At 36.8% G+C, this 20709-nt stretch overlaps 1 protein-coding gene across 14 annotated transcripts in view; it reads left to right on the forward strand.

Moving 5' to 3' along the window:
- Positions 1–16538, forward strand: part of LOC143230572 (zinc finger protein castor homolog 1-like) — a 222030-nt gene extending 205492 nt beyond the window's left edge. For 10 of the 14 annotated variants that reach the window (XM_076464350.1, XM_076464358.1, XM_076464352.1 and 7 more), the window contains 6 exons: positions 253–381; positions 3742–3865; positions 4063–4248; positions 6215–6580; positions 7466–8266; positions 9951–16538. In XM_076464350.1, the coding sequence (XP_076320465.1) occupies positions 253–381; positions 3742–3865; positions 4063–4248; positions 6215–6580; positions 7466–8266; positions 9951–11084 (2740 nt within the window). In that variant the 3' untranslated portion in view covers positions 11085–16538. The remainder of the gene's footprint in view (positions 1–252; positions 382–3741; positions 3866–4062; positions 4249–6214; positions 6581–7465; positions 8267–9950) is intronic. The other 4 variants (XM_076464364.1, XM_076464363.1, XM_076464361.1 and 1 more) reach the window with 3 other exon arrangements.
- Positions 16539–20709: the final 4171 nt, after the last annotated feature.

Below are 20709 nucleotides of genomic sequence, written 5' to 3' on the forward strand. Positions count from 1 at the left end.
AATTTGCGATGCAGAAGTAATAGTAAGAACACGTGATAGTAAAGTCTGATATACCACATTTTCTTTGACACGTGAGATTACCGTGTGGTTAATCCACGCGGATGGACATTTTATTATTTATAGAAAGTGCGCCACTGTGTAATGAGGCGTTTAAGAACAGTTATTAAAAGTTTAGTGAGAGTTATTTGTGTTATTTCTCATGAATATTAAATAAGATTATCTTGGATGTAAATTAAACATTTGCTTATTAAGGTATACAGGAAATGAACCTTGCAAGTCCGAGTGCGAGCAAACAGACAAAGACCACTTTCACTGTACAACCGACAACTGTGACATGACATTTAGAGCCAAAGACATTAATGGTGTGAAAGAGCATGCGCAGTAAGTTTTTTTTTTTGTCTTAACTATTTGTATCTTTTATAAACAATCTTATTTTCACGGTATCTAATTCTTTATGAAATCTCTGTAGTTTACAAAGTCACAATTTAGTTTTAGTCATTAAAATATTTAATAATTATAGTATACGAGGGCTGTTCAAAAAATACGCGTACTGTTTGAATTGCGCGGCTCCAGTTAGTTCCAGGGGAATCCGCTTGGTGTCGCTAGGTTCGCACAGACCAGCTGATTACGACGCCATTTCCTGATTGCAGATATCTTCATTTGTGTATTAGCTACGCGGTTTTAAGTGAAGTGCGATTTTTTCGTTTGGCGGATTTCAGAATGAATGACCTGAAGGAGCAACGACTTGCTGTGAAATTTTGTGTTAAACTTGGAAAATCTGCGACTAAAACTTTTGCTATGCTTAACACGACTTACGGTGATGTTGCTATGAAGCGTACGGCATGTTTCAAATAACATGAACGTTTTAAGGATGGTCGACAGTCCATTGAAGATGATGAGCGTCCTGGACGTCCTTCCACGTCAACTGACGACCCACACTTCGACAAAATCAACACCCTGGTGCGGGCAAATCGACGTCTGACTGTCAGGGAGCTTGCTGAAGAGTGTGGGATATCAGTTGGATCTTGTTACGAGATTTTGACCGAAAAATTGAAGATGCACCGCGTTGCTGCGAAATTCAGCCCTCAGAACTCGTGAGTTTTTGGCCAAACACTCGATCACTGTTCTTCCCCACCCCCCTACTCACCTGACCTTGCTCCTTACGATTTTTTCTTGTTCCCCAAACTCAAAAGACCCTTGAAAGGAAGAAGATTTGAGACGATTCCCGAGATTAAGGCAAATGCGACGAAGGAGCTGGAGGACATTACAAAAGAAGCGTACCAGGACTGTTTCAACAAGTGGAAACACCGTTGGGATAAGTGTGTGCGTTGGGGAGGAGAGGACTTTGAAGGTGTCCCAGACCTGTAACTTCTAAATAAAGTACATTTTGTTTTATGACGTCAGTCCGCGTATTTTTTTAACAGCCCTCGTAGTTTGTCTCCAACATTTAAAATAAACCTTGAAGAAAAAGGTACGTAATTAGTAATTATGGAATTTTGTTCACTTTCTATTGGTAGATGGCAGCAGCATACTGTGTTTGTGTGCGTGCACGCGTTTGCGTTCCTGAGTGCAGGCATGTATATCATGGTGCCAGTCTGAGTTTCTCACTCTTACGGGTTTGTTTATCGTTCAGCACAAAACTACACAATGCGGGTATCGAAAGCTGAATGTTAGAAATTTAAGCCCATGTACTTAACCATTGAGCCGCCAGGCACGATTCTAACACTTATTAGTTTTTCTCTCTTTTTTTTTTCACCCAGATTTCTGAGGCATATACAATATTACTGTTTCTCCTGTATTAAGATTGCACTAAAACTTTTTTCACTACAGTTAGTGAAAACAACTGCTGTAAAGTACTGATATTTTTATTCTGCTGTGAGTTTTCTACTCACGTGTTATAATAAAAGCTGTGAAGAAACAAAACTAAGTCAACTTAACAATGTACTCGAGAGAGCACACCTGCCGCTGCTTACCTGAACCCTTATTGGCTGAACAAATATTTTAAATATACAACCCTCCAGTTATCCAGTGCTCGGGGCGGTGCAAACTGTCTCAAAGTAGCGAATGAAAATGCAAGGAAGAACATCGAGACATTTCTCATAATACTTCAAAAAATGGTATTATTCTCGGCTCTGAGGCAGACTCTTAACTACAGGATTGCCGATACACTGAGTTTTTAAGTATATTATTATCTTTTACCTTAAAAGCATATACACAAACATACATAGATAATATCTGGAGGAAGGCGTAGCACGAATTGACCCCAGGGGTAGAGCAGTGGACTTCGGAACCAGCAATACCACGACATGTGCTCCTAATTTATGTGTTATGTGAGCCACAGTTAATCCCTTAGCGTTGGGTGCTACTGGCTTGTTACCATCTTTAGGCTCAGTACTTAAAAATATTTCCATAAATATCGGGAAAGAGTAACCACAATCTGTGTCCATCATTAATTGATACTGCCACCTACAACATTCTCGCTGTTTAACCTCTTGACTGCCAAGTATCTACGGCAGCTCCTATGCCGTTTTTTTTTTTCAGCAAAATTGAGTCATTTTTTAAAAAAAAGGAAATAAGCAATAAATACTATTTTTTCTGTAAGCCAAACTTATAGTAGTACACAAAATGAAGAAATATGTACAAAACATGAAACAATAATGCACAAAATGTCATTTTTGGGTATTGAAATGCATGACACATTTAATAATTCACTTTCGTGTGAAATGTTTTGAAGCAGGGCTCAACACAAAGAGCCACTTTGCAATCAGTACATTCATATCTGCTTTCCTTCCTCGTGGATTTGTCAGAGCACACTTTACACTTTCTAGTGGGGTACTTTTTCTTTTCTGTTTGGGGAATAAGTGTTGGGAAGTGACGTTCTGTGAGACAAAGGGGGTTTTTCAAGGAATGCCGGCCTCCGGTGGATTTTGGGCGCTAGATGTGGTAATCTTCAATCAGGGTACGGATGACACCGAGTCTAAACTCCAGGAGAGACAAGTTGTTTCCCAGTGATTTGTAAACTACCAAAGCATTGTACACTGCTCTATTCATCATGTGAAAAAGTACTTTTTTGTACCACTTGACAGCCTTGCGCATACTCGGATAAGCATGCAACACACTGTCACCTAAATCAATTCCTCCCATATAACGATTGTAATCAATGCAAAGGATTCAGCATTCCAATCATTGTCATTAGGGCACTTTTTCTTGAAACTGTTCTTACCACGACTTTACGTTTACTCCCTGGTGTTATCGCCCGTTTACCAGTGCTGGTTGATGGCCAGTTATCATCATCTTCACTAACATCTGAGCCTTGTATTTCCGTATTTTTCAAAGAATCTTCAAAATCCGAATCTTCTGAATCGCCACTGCTATCTTCAAATTCCGAACCAAGTTCAAAATACAACTCTAATGCTTCATCATTTTGTAACTTTTTCGTGACGCCATTTTGGATCGAAAGTGAAACAATTTGTAAGTAGGTCAAATGCATGTATGGTGCTGACATCTAGCGTTGAAGTTATGTATTATTGAGAACGAATTAACTTGTCCGTGGCACTGTGTTACCGATCGGATTGGACGAGTTATCTCGTCTACGGCACTGAACAGGTTAAGGGTTAGAGAAGGTTGTGGTTTTAGAGTTAAAACATAGAAGCTCTATATACGTGCGATACGAACCATGTGTGGCTGTTCTCTGTGCAGTTATGAAGACAATTAAAACACTAAATGTTTTCTCTCCTTTAGAAACCATGAAATCCAGGACAAGATAACAGACTGCCATTACACAACTGTTGAAGCTGGATCAGTTACCCAGTGTTCTGCTGACTGTCTGTTCCACGGAATGGAAGAACACTACCACTGCAATTGGGTAATTTAATTGTGGTATCATTACTAATTCGTTTATACACATAATACCCTTAACGTATCGACAATAAATGAAAATAACTAATATTGTTAAAATTTTTGGTTTAATATACAGTTTTTTCTGGTTTTTCCTGTTGGACAAAGATTTATAATTTCTTGTTTTTTATCTCTCAGTTTTCCTCTTTTCTTTTTTTCTGGCAGGGAGGATGTCAAGCTGTTATTAGCAGTTTGGATAAGCCTTTTAAGCGATTAGATCACTACAAAATTCACGAATATACCAATAAACAGAATCAAACTCGGGATCATGCTCCTATGGCCTTCACCACTTCAGTTGATGGAATCTTCAAGCGAAAACGTGGACGACCTCCGAAGAATAGGGTTATAGAGGTAATTAGATAGAATGAAATACAGATAGAAATAGAACTCTTATAATAGAATAAAATAAAAATAAAATCGTCATTCTAAGGATCGAATGAAGTAGAAATAAAAATAAGAGTCATACAAGTGGAAATAAAACTAGGAGTCGTACTATAAAATAAAGTGAATATAAAATGTTAGTCTTAAAGTAGAGTATAAATAAGAATAATGCTCTTTGAAAAGCATATGTTAGTTTAATGTTATATTAAAACAGTTACAACCCATGTCATCGTGTCCAGTCATGCTCTATCTGATAGCCATATGTTTTGACAATAATCCTGCAATGTAGTATCTGTTGTGAAAGGTATCGTTGTAAGACTGGCATGTCTGAAGCACAGCACACTTCCTCCCTGCACACTTTTTATAAGCCGTATAATGTATAAAAAGGTAGTTTCTTAGCACACATTCCTACAGCTCGATCTCGAAGAACTCTAGACTCTGTGTCTTCGACTTAACCAGTATGGAAGCAACTTGTGTTCACGTGACTTATGTTGCTTTTCCAGAAGTAGATCCTTCTTAATTATGTTGCTTGCTGTTATTTGGAACAAATGGACAGCTTTTTCCACTGACGTTCGTGTTCTTTGATTCTCATTTATATCAAGATGTCACATTTTGCTGGGGTATGACTTGTTTCATGTTTGTTTGTTTTTTTACCACGGTTGGATGGTCTTTGCATCCTAAGATGATCAATATTCATTTGTTTTTCATTATTATTAAGTACAAGGCGTATGCCCGTCTTAAAAATGTTAAATCTCCAATCTGAACACATCTTTATGATACGTGTGAATGTCCATTTTACTTTGGAAGGGCTGTTACATACTCTTCCCAAAAGCAGTCATTTTTAGTAGCGCTAAACAATGTAAATAGCACAAAATAATAGTAACATTAAGCGACCCTATGATATAGTACTGGCACGTGTTGTTCCACCATGACTTTATATTGTTGTAGTTATCATGTCTCTTACTGATTTACCTATTCAAAATTGTTTTAATATAATGTATTCAACCTTCTGCAACGTGGAAAGAAGAGCGATACTCTTATAATAGAATAAAGTAAATATAAATGTTGTGCGTTTACAATAAAACTAATTTTTTATTTGAATTTCGCGCAAAGCTACACCAGGGCTGTCTGGGATAGCCATCCCTAATTTAGAGGGACGGCAGTTATTCATCACCACCCATCGTCAAATCTTGAGCTACCAACGAATTGTGGGATTGACCCTCACGTTATAACGCCCCCACGGCTGAAAGGGCGAGCATGTTTGGTGTGACAGAGATTCGAACCCACGACCCTTCTATTACAAGTCGAGCGCCCTAACCTAAAAATTTAACATCAGGTGTTCATAATAACTTGTAGCAAGTCAAGCGTAGCTATCTCGACGGTTGCATGATAATATTACATTTCTTTTAAACTTTAACAAATGATTATAACCACACTAATTAAATTTTTATCAGGTACTCGATAATTCCGAAGTTTGTGTGCCATAAAACACACATCTCAAACACATAGTTTTATAGATTTAGTTAACAGTTCGTAACTTCAAGTTTCTGCTGCCTTCTGTTTACGTTGTTATTGTTTTTATCTATCAATTCTGTTTTTTGTATTTGTTATATAGGGGTTTTATTTGTCAGCAGTCATTTGTGTAGCCAGTATGTTATACATTTTGGAAATGTAAATATATTACGTAGCAAGATGTTACTGGGTTCTTGATATAAGAAAACATTATTTCTTAACCAACGGTATGAGATGTCTCAGAATCACATAAAGCGAGAGTTAAATGTGCACTTTAGATAAGCTGCTCATATCCAGATGTTGTTTTCATCCAGTAGATGCGATAATCTGTTTATCTTATTAAACTGCGAATGCTTATTCGACCGATGTTTTTGTCTTTAAACTTGAAGTTATCTAATAACACTTGCCTATTTTTTCTTTGCAGTTTCCTATTCCTTCTACTCCGCCTTACCTCCCTCAAGCAATATACACTAGTTTTAAGCTCCCAAAGCCAACCGCCCTTCCTCACCAGACCTTTATGACTACAGTTGCAACACCTTTTGGGGCGTCTCCCTTAAATTTTGCTGTTGCCCCTCATCCAGCCCTTTTAACGAAAGGAGCAAATGCTGTCTCTCTCCTTGCTCCTACAGTTTCTTCTGGAATTCCATACTCTTCTCCATTAGAGAGGGATAGTCTCGGATATGGAGTACAGCCACCTTCTGGAGTTTCTCTGGACCCCGAACACCAATCTTTGTCTTCAGTCCATGAACTTAATCAATCCATGCCTTCTTCGGCGCCGGTAAACCTAGAGGTGAGAAAAACTTCAAGTAACCTCTTCCACTGAAGCCACCATTTATCAGTGATTCAAAGAGTGTCCGATAAGTTTAATCTTGTTTTGGTAAAATTCGGTAATGTTAGGTCCAAGACATCAGTCGAAAACTTTGGTTTTCATCTTACCGAGTAGTTCTGAATAACATAGGATTGCAAAGACTTATGGACTAAAATTATATCTCAAAGTTATGGACTGCTCCGTTTTCCTTAAACATTTTGTGGTTCGTGTATTCTTTTATAATATAGTTTTATCAGATAGTTGTTGTTTTTCTTTTAAATCAGTACACAACTGATACTAATCAAATGTATATGTACTTAAAGGGGAAGGAACTGTAAGAAGTAGAGAGACATATGTGTGTATAGAAACGGATAATCTAATAGCTGAAAGTACTATTTTTAATAATATCTCATAAATGACCGCTAGAGGGCTGGCACAAGCAGAGCGATTCTGATTTTATCTTTTTGTTTAAAGTAGTTTAATAATGATATCGAGACGCACAAACAGATGAAAAATGAACGTTATTTGGCGCATTGGTTTCTGAATGTCAGCAATGTCATTAACTACCCGTAATTCCAGGATCAATTTTATGCCTTGTGACGTGTTTGAAACGGGTATCTGGAATATACGTAGGTAACAGTTCTGATAGTGTGTCTCTTCCATGAACGGTGGTTTGAACTTATGTTCAAAAATTTTAGTTGACGTTAATAACCAAAGGATTTATTAAGTCATTCCTAAGTGATCCTGTATTAAAGAGAAGTTTGCCCTCTACACGCACAAGTATTAATAGTTACTTTTGTATTTAATTATCATGAAGCCACAGCCCAAAGGAAGGATTTTTAACTTCACATTATGATTCATTTACAGGACGGGTTTTACGTGTTTCCAAAAAACACGCCATGTTCTGATCAACTGTGTCCTTACCTTGGAGAACACCACTACCACTGCACTCAGCTTCGATGCTACTACGTCACAGATAGAAGCGACATCCTCCTCCTTCATTCCAAAGACTTTCATGACAACATTGACATAATGGAAGGTTTCGTATTCTTCGATCGAAACGTCGACTGTCGCTTGCCCAACTGTCACAGCAACAAGGTCAATCGCCATTTCCACTGCATTCGTTCGGGATGTAATTACTCGTTCGTGCGTTACAGCACCATGTGTATTCATGACCAAAAGCATCGGGACCAAGATGATGATGGCTCAGTATCCGGTCAACCCAGAAAGAGATCATCCATCAGCGATGAAGAGAGATCTGTGAGTCCCAAAGTGACATCTACAGTCATGGCCGTGACTACCGAAGCTACCAGTAGTTCTTCAGCGACAGGAAACTCTTTGTCTAAAGCAACGGTGGTGAAGGCAACGGGCACTTATTATCCATTATCTGCATTTACCAAAACTACAGCATCAAACCAGAAGAGTACAGCCGGAATGCCAGTGTTTCCTGAAGATGACTCCGGACCACATTCGGAGGACCTCACTTCTGGAGCAGATCTTAAAAACGAGCACCCATTAACACAGCTTCTGCAGCAACCAAGTCCCAACTTGAAAAATACTTTCCAGGAAACCGAGAAACATATCCAGTACGGAACCTCACATAGCTGTGGGCGTCCTTTCTGTAAGCTAAAGAAGAAGGAACACTTCCACTGCAATGTCTGTAACCAGGTAGATAGACTTCTTACAATTCCAATGATGCTATAATCGCTATCAAAACAAGAGGTCGTATGACCACATGGTTTATTATGGATAACAAACTTCAGAACCTGTGTTCCTTCCCTTCCCCCAAGGCACTATTAACACAGTATAAATGTCGGCATGGGATTTTTATGGTGGTGGATAAATAGCATTTGACTGTTCTTTTATGATGGCTCTTACGGTACTGCCCTATAGCCTTGTCAAAGGGATTGGCACGGACTCTGTAGTTTGAGTGTTTTAGCCCTTGCCATATAAACACATCAGATCAGTAATACTCTCCTAAAAAAATGTGCTACCAATCTCATGAAAATTTTGGCTTGTAAACTTAATTAATTAATTTTAGACTATGTGTTGAGTCCTCCAGTAGCACAGCGGTAGGTTTGCGGACTTACACCACTAAAAACTAGATTATAATACCCGTAGTAGGCAGAGCACAGAAAGCCCATTGTGTAGCTTTGTGCTTAATTCCAAACACAAATCTATGGCTTGAAAAATTATTTGTGATTCAAACAATATCGCACATAATTAAGTGTTTATGGAATCTAGAAAAAAAAAAAAAAAGGGATCACTGTGCTTGTGGCGCCATCTAATGAAAAGTTAATAGGTAAGACTGTTGATAATCACAAATAAAATAAGTTTTATTTTAATGGTCTTCAAGAAAAGTATAGGGACTTTTTATGTTAAAGATTCTGTTTAGAAACTATATTTTCGTAAAGTATAATAGCTAGTCTGAACTAACCAACTGATTTCAGTTTAGAATAACTGAAATAAATATGCGAAATCTGTTTCTCTAAGTTACCTTATCATTAGAACTTCTCAAATAGTGGGGTGTAATACGTTATTAATTAGATTACTGTTTAAGAAATATACTGGTCTGTATACCTACTTACGTATCACAGACTCCCTGGATTAAATAGACCCTTATTTCAGTTAAAACAAGAACTATCACAGAGATTATATACCCTCGTTTCGCCTCCTTTGACAAGATTGTGTGCATTTATACTGGAGATGTTAAATTTCACCTTCTAAAACTCGGAAAATCCTTTTCAGATCCAAAATGCTCAACGATCCAAATAACTTCTTGTAGTCTGATGACTCTCATCCTTAATGTGCCAATAAAATTTGGTATAAATACGATCACGCTTTAGAGAATTATTAGCCCCAAACCCCAAAAATACCCTATTCCTTATTATTAAAATATGCTTTAAAGTAATAATACATTGTCTGGATCCAGATTTTGTTACATACTGATTTCCCATCTTGTATAGAATGTTCATACACATCGATCTATTAGTTTTCGAGATACGCTTGCGGAAATACAGACACACATAGACCCATTGTAATCTCACCCCTTTGGAAGGGCGAGGGTTATAAGAGAATAATTTCATGTCATTAACTGATGTGTAAGAAAATTAAAAAATGACGGTTTTGTTTCTGTCGAATAAAACGAATGTATTTGGATTTTTTAAATTAAAATTTCGTGTGATTGTAAACATCTAGACACTATTTATCTTGTGAATTAACTCAGCATTATTAAATACAAAGGAGGCTTAAGTCATGTTAACAAAGCTTTCCATACACACTTTGAAATGTAAAGTTTTGGTAATTTTTCTTATCTAATCCTTTGTATATATTTGTCTCCTTTTCTTATCAGGCCTTTTCTAGCTTCTCTAGGCTGAAGCCACACGTAACGAAGCACGGGGGTGTTCTTCGGCCGGAATCGGTCTTAGCTTCCGGAATGCAAAGTCCAGCTGCTTCTCCTTCCCAGGGTTCACCTACCTCCATTCAACAGTGTGAAGGAGAGGTCATCAGTGAGAACGAGGACCCGGATCCTACCGAAGATTTAATAAACCGAAACAGTCCTCATCCTGAGCTAGATAAAACTTCAAATGAAGGGAGTCGACATTCACCTCAAATATCTGACGTAGACTCCAAAGTTTCTGTACCTCAATTATTCCCATGGCAACAGTTCTCTCTAGCTACATTTTCTGGTCATCAGCTTATAACCCCTCAAGGAATGGCTACGCCAATTTTTACAATGCACGGAGGCACGAACTTTAGTCACCAGATGGCGCTGGCTTCTCAAGCTAGTATCGCTTCGTCCAGCGAAGGGTTTTACGGTTCTCCACAAGTGGACTACAGTGCTGTGAGAAAGGAAGAACTATCCTCGACGCCAGATCACAAGCGCCCTCTCGCGAAATCTCCGAGTTTTTCTGATTCGAAGAAGGCGAGGATACAGACCTTGCGTATATTAAAAGACGAGCCAGTTCCCGAAGGATATATCCGTTATCGTTTCAACGAGGATTGTGCGTACCCTCACTGCGGATACAGAGAGCATCAGACTCACTTTCACTGCATTCGAAAAGACTGCGGCTACAGCTTTTGCGACAAGACCCGATTTGTCCAGCACACAGCTCGCCACGAGCGGCTAGACACTTTAATGGGGGGTGATTTTGAACAATTTCGAGCGAACATTAACTGTGGTCGGCCGAACTGCATTTATATGAATACAGTTGGTACAATGACGAATAAGGCCTCACATTTTCACTGCAGGAAATGCGACTTTGTTTGCACTGACACCAACAAAGTCGTCGCTCACCGTAGACAACACATGAAGATGGACAGCATTAATGCTGCAGGGTTCGATAAGTACACCCCATCCCAAGATTGTAATACAGAGGGATGTAACCACAATCGAAAACAGACCCACTACCACTGCCTGAAGTGCCAGTACGCTGTGTTAGGCCTATCACAAATGTCAGCACATAAGTATCGCCATATGGACTAAATCGTTACACACTTTATACTTATGTAATTATAAGTTTAGAATGAACCAGCTATCAAGAGCCCACGTTCGTTCAGTAATGACATAAGTCGTAGCAGTCTCAATAGAGTGCCCCTGGTGGTGATTCCAGGACTTGTATCCCCACTTTCAAGTGCCAAGCAAGACTTGCCTACCGAGAGCGCCTGGTAACGGAACCAGCATCTCCCCTATCGTCCGTAAAGGGGCCTTTAGTTATATTTTTGTAGAAATCGTTATAGTGAGATACGTCTGTGAATGTATATGTTTGTATGTGACCTTGCTGCCTGCCCTTTAGGGTTCTTACTTTCAACAGGGTTTATAGGTCAATACATGTACAAAACCTACCAACCTGTGCTCAAAGCACACAGCGAATTGTTATTTTTTTCTTTAGAATGGTATATTTTAGCAGTGATTATTATAACTTATGTAGTGTCCTTTTCTCTTATATATACACACACATATATATATAGGTTGTTTTATCAACAACTCTGACCAAGTCATTTTATAGCGATGTTTGCCTCCCAGAGAAAGAGCTCTTTAGGTAATAGCGGGTTTTTTATTTTAATTTGAGGCACATCTTGAAAGAATCAGAAGTGGTTTTGTTTTTTTATGTGTCTCAAATTCAAGAAAGACTCACAAAATGAGAGACTGTGGTGAGAGAGAAAAATAAAAGCAGTCGCAACAATTGGATTATGAGGTTTGAAAATGTCACAGACATGAGCTCAAGAAGTTAATTTAGAATCATAGAAGTGAGTATAGCTCCCTCTGGTGGCTCGTTTTATTTATCCACGTCTATTTAGATACCTAGCCATTCCACGAGGTTATTGTGTTTTTTTTTGTATTTTTGTCCATTTTAAGTAGCAGACGGAAAGAGTCGAAACATTACAAAGTTTTTGTGAATAATTATTGAATAGAATGTTTTCTACTAATGTAGAAAAAAGGTGTTTTCGTTGGGTTTTTTTCATTGAAAAGCTCATTTTTTTTCGGGTCCCCTCTGTGTAACGTACTAAAACTTAAAATCACTCGCAAACATAGTTTGTTTTTTCGTTCGCGCGTAAGTGGCACTGCGATTGTTTTCGCAACATCGCATCGTTTTAATTCAAAACATGTCAGTACTTTAAATAAGAGTTGTGCAAAAAACATAATGTGATAAATCACCAGTGAGTCAAGTTGAACTTTGAATGGAAAAAAAATAAGTTAAAGAAACGTAAATGCAAAAAAAATCAGTATTTGACAGATATATCTCGAAACAATTGAGTGCTTTTTATCTTAGGGTTTTGTAACTTTCTTCACTAGAAAGGGGGTTACAGTATCCCATTTTTTGCCTTATTCATTCCATTTCATACATATCCCAGAGAAGGCCTTCAACTAGTTATTACCAAATATACCAGTGCCTTTCATATTTCTATATTTTAAATTTAGATTCCATAAATTAAAAAACTGTAGAGTTTTATATAGGTATAAGAACGAAACTAGAAACAACGTAGAAGGATTCTTATCTTAGTATGTAATATTTGGTATCTTAACGACCTCTCTGCATGTAACAACGGTAATTTTCAAGTCAGAAACTCAAAATGATGTCTTTTAATATTTTAGTTTCAACATATTATCAAAAATGACGGTAAAAGTCGTATATGGACCTTTGCCCTCAAATTTCACGTCATCTAACTTATTAACCTAAATCAGGCAAGGTTCAAAATTAATTAAAAGGTCAAAGGTCAAACTTCACATCATCCAACTTATTAGATAAAATTAGATAAAAGTCCAATGGTCAAACGTCACATTATGCAGCTTAATAATCTAATCTAGGTAAGAGTCAAAATTAGTTAAAAGGTCAAACGTTACATCATTCAGCTTATTAACCTAAACTAAGTACAGTTCAAAATTAGTTAAAATCTCATGATCAAAGTAGTAGTAGTGCTTCTAATGCTTTTTACTTATCTATTTAGATTTTTCTTCGTTTGTTGTTGTTGCTAATCGCTTACACGAAAACTTGCTTAAAAACAGATTTATTTGTGAAATTAAAGAAAGCAAAAAGTGGCATATATTTTCGAGGAAGTTTATAATTACGTCTCTCTTTATTTTATTTATTCATTGTTTAGATATGACCTGGAACCTCGTGCCAAAAATAGAAATCCAGTTTATCTCTAAAAATTGCTGGTATTTTTATGCGCTTTTAATATATAGAGAAAAATACTATAATAATCTTTTAATATTTACTTTCCTTATACAGAAGCCTGTCGTATGAAAAATGTAAATACATTTTTTATATATACAGCAAAAAAATGCCTACTTTACAACTAACAGTTTTAACAAAAATTAACACTTGCTAACAATGTATGCTGCGTTTATTCAGGTTTATTACTCGTCGATGGCTTAAGCGTATTGCTTCATACAATAATTCGTAACATTAGAATGTAATTTACCAATCACGAAAAACCTTAAGATGCAATGTAGCGGTTGTTTTTATTATTTTACCGTTGTTCTTTGTGTAATACGTAAATAAAATTTTCCAACTGAAAGAAAATAGTTAACCAGTGCTAATTCACATTCAACACTGTCTTAATAGTCATGGACTTGTGTTTATTACTCAAGCATATTACGCCATCAACAGACATGTCAAAATTCAACTTCATTTACTGCAATTTTAGGCTGTTTACAAAAAGACGTGTTAGATTTTCCTTTCATGAAAGGGCCCGGCATGGCCAAGCGTGTTAAGGCGTGCACCTCGTAATCTGAGGGTCGCGGGTTCGCATACCCTTCGCGCCAAACATGCACGCCCTTTCAGCCGTGGGGGCGTTATAATGTAACGGTCAATCCCACTATTCGTTGGTGAAAGAGTAGCCCAAGAGTTGGCGGTGGGTGGTGATGACTAGCTGCCTTCCCTCTAGTCTTACACTTCTAAATTAGGGACGGCTAGCACAGATAGCCCTCGAGTAGCTATGTGCGAAATTCAAAACAAACAAACAAAACAAACTTTCGTGAAAAGATTCTCATAGTTATAAGCCGCAAGGATACCATATTTAATCAATATCAATAACGAGTACAAGAAGGCTTAAAGTAATGTCGATAACGAGTGCAAGTAGGCTTAAGTACCAATGGGAATACGTGATAATTTGTTATACAATATCGTGTTTTCATTGCATTTTTTTGTTGAAGTCACACACACACACCCCTCTTTTCATGTGTCTAAAGGTACAAGTACTCAGACTGTGTGTCCGAGAGTTTATAGTTTATTTCCTGTGTAATTTGAAGCCATGGGTTCGCTATAAGACTTACGATCAAATTATATTATTCAGCCAAAAAAGAACAGCCAAATAATCAACACAGAACTGTTGACAAACAAACAATAGTTTGTGAAATAGTCCTTGTACGATTTCCTTGTAGCTTTGGGCAAAGATCCTTTTGAAAAGATAACTTTTTGTAACATATTTCTATCTATGTGGCAACCTAAAACAACATCAGTTCAGCGAATACTAATCCACGTTCACAGCTGAGCTTAGAACTTTAAAATATGGAGTTCGATAGCTAAAAACCAAACTAATTAACTAATCCACATAACTTAAAAAATAGATTATAAAATATCTGTTTCACTGCTTGAAAGTATGTTTTTGCCGTATTTTAAGAATTTCACGCTTAATAAACGGACGATGGTTGCGACATTAATTGTAGATTTGTTTTAAAATTTTATTTGATTGGTTAAAATGTGCAACAGCGAGCAAGTTGTGTGCATATAAAACTAGAGATAAAATTGTAGATTTTTTTCCACCGAAGATGCAAAAATTGTGCACAAAAGTTAATTTTTTTCCATGATATTTTGCTAAACGTATTCCGTATTTAGGGATACTAACAGCACCTCAAAATCGACATTAATTTTGTTTTATCGATGCGATTAGTAGTGGCGTCTGTTATTCTATCAAGAAGAAATTTCGACATTTCTTCTCACATACGTATATCTCATTCCAGCCTACATATGTAAACTTGATTGATTTATTTTGTAACTTTCTAAATGTGTAGGTGCTATTTCGATTAGTGTCGTTTCAATGTGGCTCGTAAATTATAGTTATTTTCTGTAGTCACTGAGTTCATGGATATTTCACGAACATAAGTTCTATGTATCCCCCCACCCCACCTCTCTTCTTGTGAGGCTTTGTATCTGGTTTCCAGGCAGTATGTAAAAATAATTTAATAGTATAAGATAGGTCTATTAGGAAATTGCTTCATATTATCTGAGCAGTTTCTTCAATCTCTTTAGACTTTCCTGTATTTAGCTAGTAAGAAACGGCTACTAAATAAAGCAAGGACACCTCTGTACAGTTGTGTGTTTAATGAATGATTCCCCTTAATAGTTGTATAGTAGTGTTATATATTATATACTTATTCAGCGTAACGAAAGTTGGCATGGCGACATTATGATTGTTTGCATTTTTGGATGATATTCATACAGCTACAAGCTTAGACACCTTTCATTGTATTTACATTACGGTTTGGTTCTTTAAAAGGGCCTTTTTGTTTTTCTTCTTCATTTGTTTTTATTATCATTAGTTCTTTACAGTAAGTCAGCGATTACAATAGAATGTTCTAATGTTTTTTTCGTACGTTTCTAGCATACGCTACTTCAAGTGTACAAATGAATTTCCAAATATTGTTAGGATCCTGGGCCAATCCCAATGCAAGTGCCTTACAATATTCTTTGAAACAGAATAAATAGATAAATTAAAACTAAGTGCATTAAGGATAACCGTTCACTGACATGTGTGCTACGGGATTAAGGAGATGAAATGAGACTCTGGGGCAAAACTTGAAAAATGAGGGCGTCGTTTGAGGCTTCAGCCCTGTAAAGGTGGTAATATTCGTGATTCTTTACATACATTTTTCTTTAAAACCAATTTTAGTTTTTAGATAATAATATACTTTTAAAGGTTGTGTGTGTGTGTGTGTTTAGTGTAGAATTCTGAACTGGATAGGGGCTGTAGTCCAATGAAGTGATAATTAATCAGCCCATCTGTGCCATAACACATAAAATGACTAAATGTATATCAAGTAGTTAACTCTCCAATTAAACTCTGGTGCCTTGGGAATTTTTAGATAGCTTAAACTTAACCTTCTGGCCAGTATTTCTATAAATAGCATTGAAGATGACCATTTTAAAAAAATAAATAAAAATTGAAAAGTTCGATTTGTTAATAGTAGCATTCCACGAAAGTTAAATATGTACAGTTAGTACAATTACTTGTAATGAAGAGGCTGTAGTGTGTGTGAGTGTGTATGTGTGTGTGTTGAAAGCATTAGGAAAGAACACAGAAATCAACTTTACTTTCTGTGTTTTATCTGCTACAGTGTAGTCTTAACTTAACTATTTCCCATCTATTACAGTGTGATGTTACTATGTCTTTACAGGTAGAGTCTATGCAAAAAAAATAAAAGTGACATTAGACGTTTGAGTGTGTGCTGTCATTATTTTGATTTGCCGGTTTTCTACACATTCCTTCTTACGTAACATTATCCGTCATAATGTGATTTTATTATTACAGATTACGATAATTAGTAATTTCAGAGTAATTAATGAGGTGAGAATGTGAGCAAAACGACTGTGGAAACGTGCAAGTGGTGTGGCAGCAAAGCTCAGTTAGAAAATAGCAGATTGACTAACGAGAAGCTGCCTGAGCCACAGCAAGGTATAATCTAGTATCTCGGCAAAGTACGGTATAATCGACAACACAAAAGAAAAAAAGTGATGGAAATTATACAGGAAAATGATGAAGTGGCGTAAATACACCCCCGCAAAATGTATCCCAAAGGTTATGAAAACCTTAGAAGAGTTGCCAACAATTTAAACTGTCTGAACAAAAGTTTTTGTGTTTTTTTTAAACTTTGCGCAAAGCTACACGAGAGCTATCTGCGCTAACCGTCCATAATTTAGCAGTATAAGACTAGAAGGAAGGCAGCTAGTCATCACCACCCAGTGCTAACTCTTGGGCTACTTTTACCAACGAATAGTGGGATTGACCGTCACATTAAAACGTCCCCACGGCTGACAGGGATTCAACCCTCGGATTACGAGTCGAACGCCTTAACTAAACGTTGAACTAAAGAACAGTTGCAGTATTCTGTTGTAGTTAAAAATGTTTAGAGAAACTACAAAGAAGACTGAGTTCATACAATGACTGTCTTACAGGGTAGTTAGGCCCGGCTTGGCCAAGCGTGTTAAGGCGTTCGACTCGTAATCCGAGAGTTGCGGGTTCGAATCCCGGTCTCACCAAACACGCTCGCCCTTTCAGCCGTTGATGCGTTATAATCTTACGGTCAATCCCACTATTCGTTGGTAAAAGAGTAGCCCAAGAGTTGGCGGTGGGTGTGATGACTAGCTGCCTTCCCTCTAGTCTTACACTGCTAATTTAGGGATGGTTAGCGCATATAGCACTCGTGTAGCTTTGCGCGAAATTAAAAAAAACAAAAAACAGAAACAGTATTTCGATACCCGTGGTGTGTAACTTTGTGCTAAATAAGAAACAACAACAAATAAAAATACTTTTTTTTTCTTACAAAACTAACTAGCTATTCAGCAGCGGCTTTATAAAATGTAGCTGAATTTGAAACTTTCACAGAGAAATGAACTTAAACGAATTAAAAGAAAATTTCTGAAGAGGATAATAGGGTACCATTCCTTCGTAAAATTAAACACTAGACGATCAACATCGCTTCTTGTTATCCTCAATTTGTTTAATTTCTATAAGTCGTTAATCTACGTTGAAAAATGGGCTGGTTATTTATTGAAAGAGTACAGAGGACTAGCTGTGAAAACCTTGTGACCTAATATTTATAACAGATCACGCAGCAAGATCTCCAGAATTATCACACTATATACGGCTTGGAAGACTATTTTTTTGTGAGCGCGTGTCCGTTTGTTAATACTCGAGTTTTCTAATTATAGGTTATGAACATAGTACTAGTACTTTTATGTTTTGTCCTAATAAAATAAAAGAGCAATAGCATACATAAGCACCTACCACACGTGAGATTTGAATAAAAATATTTTATTTAAAATTTTACCGATGGCGTTATTAAAAAAAAAAAAAAGCTGGTTCGTATTTTTACCTCAATGAAAGAGGGTAAAATGACCTAATTCGAATGCTACATTCTTACCGAAATAGTTAAACAAATATAGATTGTTTCCCTATTGACCTATATTGGGGAAACAGTTGATTGTTTAGAAAAAATTCACATAACCAAATATTGATTAAAACGGATCTTTTTTCCTTTTTTTTAACTCAATCTTCACACCGTTATGGGCCCGGCATGGCCAGATGGGTTAAGGCGTTCAACTCGTAATCTGAGGGTCACGGGTTCAAATCCCCGTCACACCAAACATGCTCGGCCTTTCAGCCGTGGGGGCGTTATAACGTGACGTTCAATCCCACTATTCGTTGGTGAAAGAGCAGCCCAAGTGTTGGTTGTGGGTAGTGATGACTAGCTGCCTTCCCTCTAGCCTTACACTGCTAAATTAGGGGCGGCTAGCACAGATAGCCCTCTAGTAGCTTTATGCGAAATGAAAAAACAAACAAAACTCTTCTTGGCTTTTCTCGTTATGCGTATTGTTGTCACTAGAGGACTAGCATTTTTGTTGCATGTTGTAAATACATGCAAGTAGAGAAAGTAAGTACCTGAAAGTTTAGAAGAAAAAAAAAGAGATAGAAATAGACTGGGTGATAATGACTTTAGCCATAAAGAGTGTATAGCAGTTACCCTTAAAAGTGTAATATCTGCAGACTGTATTGTAATAAAAATCTAGAGAATAATAATTCAACTCGTCAGTTAGGTTGTAAAGTAACTGACCAAAATGTGTGAAGTTTCGATGTACGAGTGAATTATATAAAGCCTTAGATACAACTATGATAACCCACAGGGTAACATATTCAATTTATCACTGATTTTATTATGATAACAGAATGGGGAAGGATAACTTGTCTTATCCGACTGTATTCTATAATAACTCAACAGTCTGTGTGGACTTGGGACATATAATAACCAACAGTATGACAAATCTTCGTACATATGCTAAGACTTTCTTTAACATATTATTTTAAAGCAAGTGGTTTGTGTGCTGTCTGTTTATTTTGAAAGATATCGGCTACTAGTGACAGACACCAACTTTGAAGAATTATCGAACAAACAAAACTTGACAATCAGGTTATAGCTATAAGTGATTCTCTAGTTGATTAGATAGTATATGGGGTAAATAGGGAGAAAAGAATTAGATTACGTTATCCAGGGGCAGTAGTGGAGTGGAGGAAATAACTTATAGAGCAAATGATTGTCTACAAACTGTCCGTAGGGATGCAGTCTTGTTAGTGCATATAGAGATTAATAATGTAGGAAAGAATGGATCAGAGGAGCTAACTTATTAGCACAAGGGATCAAGATAGTGTCTTAAAGAAGCCATAATAACTTAATCTCTCAGGGATACTGCCAAACTATGAGTGTGAAGATGAAATTTATAAGTAGGTCACTAGGGTTGAATATTAAGCTTGGGTTAATATGAAAGGAAAATGGGTTGGGTGTTTGGATCTGTCTGATCAGTTCAATGGGAAAAGGAAATTTTATTCCAAAGGAGGGTTTACATTTAAAGTTTGTGATCTGGCTTGTTTGCAAGCAGTATTAACTCAACTGTGAGAACAGATTTAAACTAGGACGAGACAGAGATAAGAGCTAGTATAATGAAGAAACATATGATTTAGAGAAAAGTATAGTGTAGCTTATATTTTTAAGTTGAGGAGTGGGTTTACATGTAAAAATGTTAGTTAGATCCTGTTTAAGTGAGTATATTCAAGTTAATAGTATTGAGATTTAATAAATTTGGGTTTTAATTGGAATTTGTTACAGAGCACTTAAAGAAACTCTACAGCTGTTAATAATGTCATAATTGTGGAGGATTTTAAATTTGGTTTGATGTTTTATTACATATGGAGATAAATAAGAATGATATTTTGGTTCCAAATTCCAATAAATCAAAATTTAAGTAGATGATAGAAGAATTCACTGTTATGAACTGGGCAACTAAATTAAGTGGACATCAGTAATGTAGACAATTTCCATGAGATGTGAGAAGAAGCAAACACAGGGGGTCACAAATGTTTTTAACTTATCCAGGTGGTTATAGCATATGTCAAAGGCCTGCAGAATTGTGAAAACACAAAAACAATGGCATGGTAGCTAGTAATTCACACTCTAGAGCTTACACTAGCCTGTATTATCTTTATTTATATGACCTTACTGGGAGCCTTTAGTGACTGCTGAATTCAATAGCCTCACTATTGCTTCTGCTGCAGAATAAAGGAAACAAATCATTTATGTAAAGTCATTATCAAGGCATTGAATGGTTTGTTTAAAGTTAAGCACAAACCTCATTATGGGCTATCTATGCTCTGCTCACAATAGGTATTGAAGCCCAGTTTTTAATGTTGAAAGTCTGCAGACATACTACTGTGCCACTGAGAGGATGGGAGAACCAAGTTTAAAATGACAGGAAATATCTTGGGTAGAATGATGGGTTGCCCAGGCTAGTCCTAAATTCAGGTTTTGTTTTCAAAAGATGATTTTCATCATTTTG

The sequence above is a fragment of the Tachypleus tridentatus genome, chromosome 10 (assembly GCF_004210375.1).
Source record: "Tachypleus tridentatus isolate NWPU-2018 chromosome 10, ASM421037v1, whole genome shotgun sequence".
NCBI classification, from domain to species: domain Eukaryota; kingdom Metazoa; phylum Arthropoda; class Merostomata; order Xiphosura; family Limulidae; genus Tachypleus; species Tachypleus tridentatus.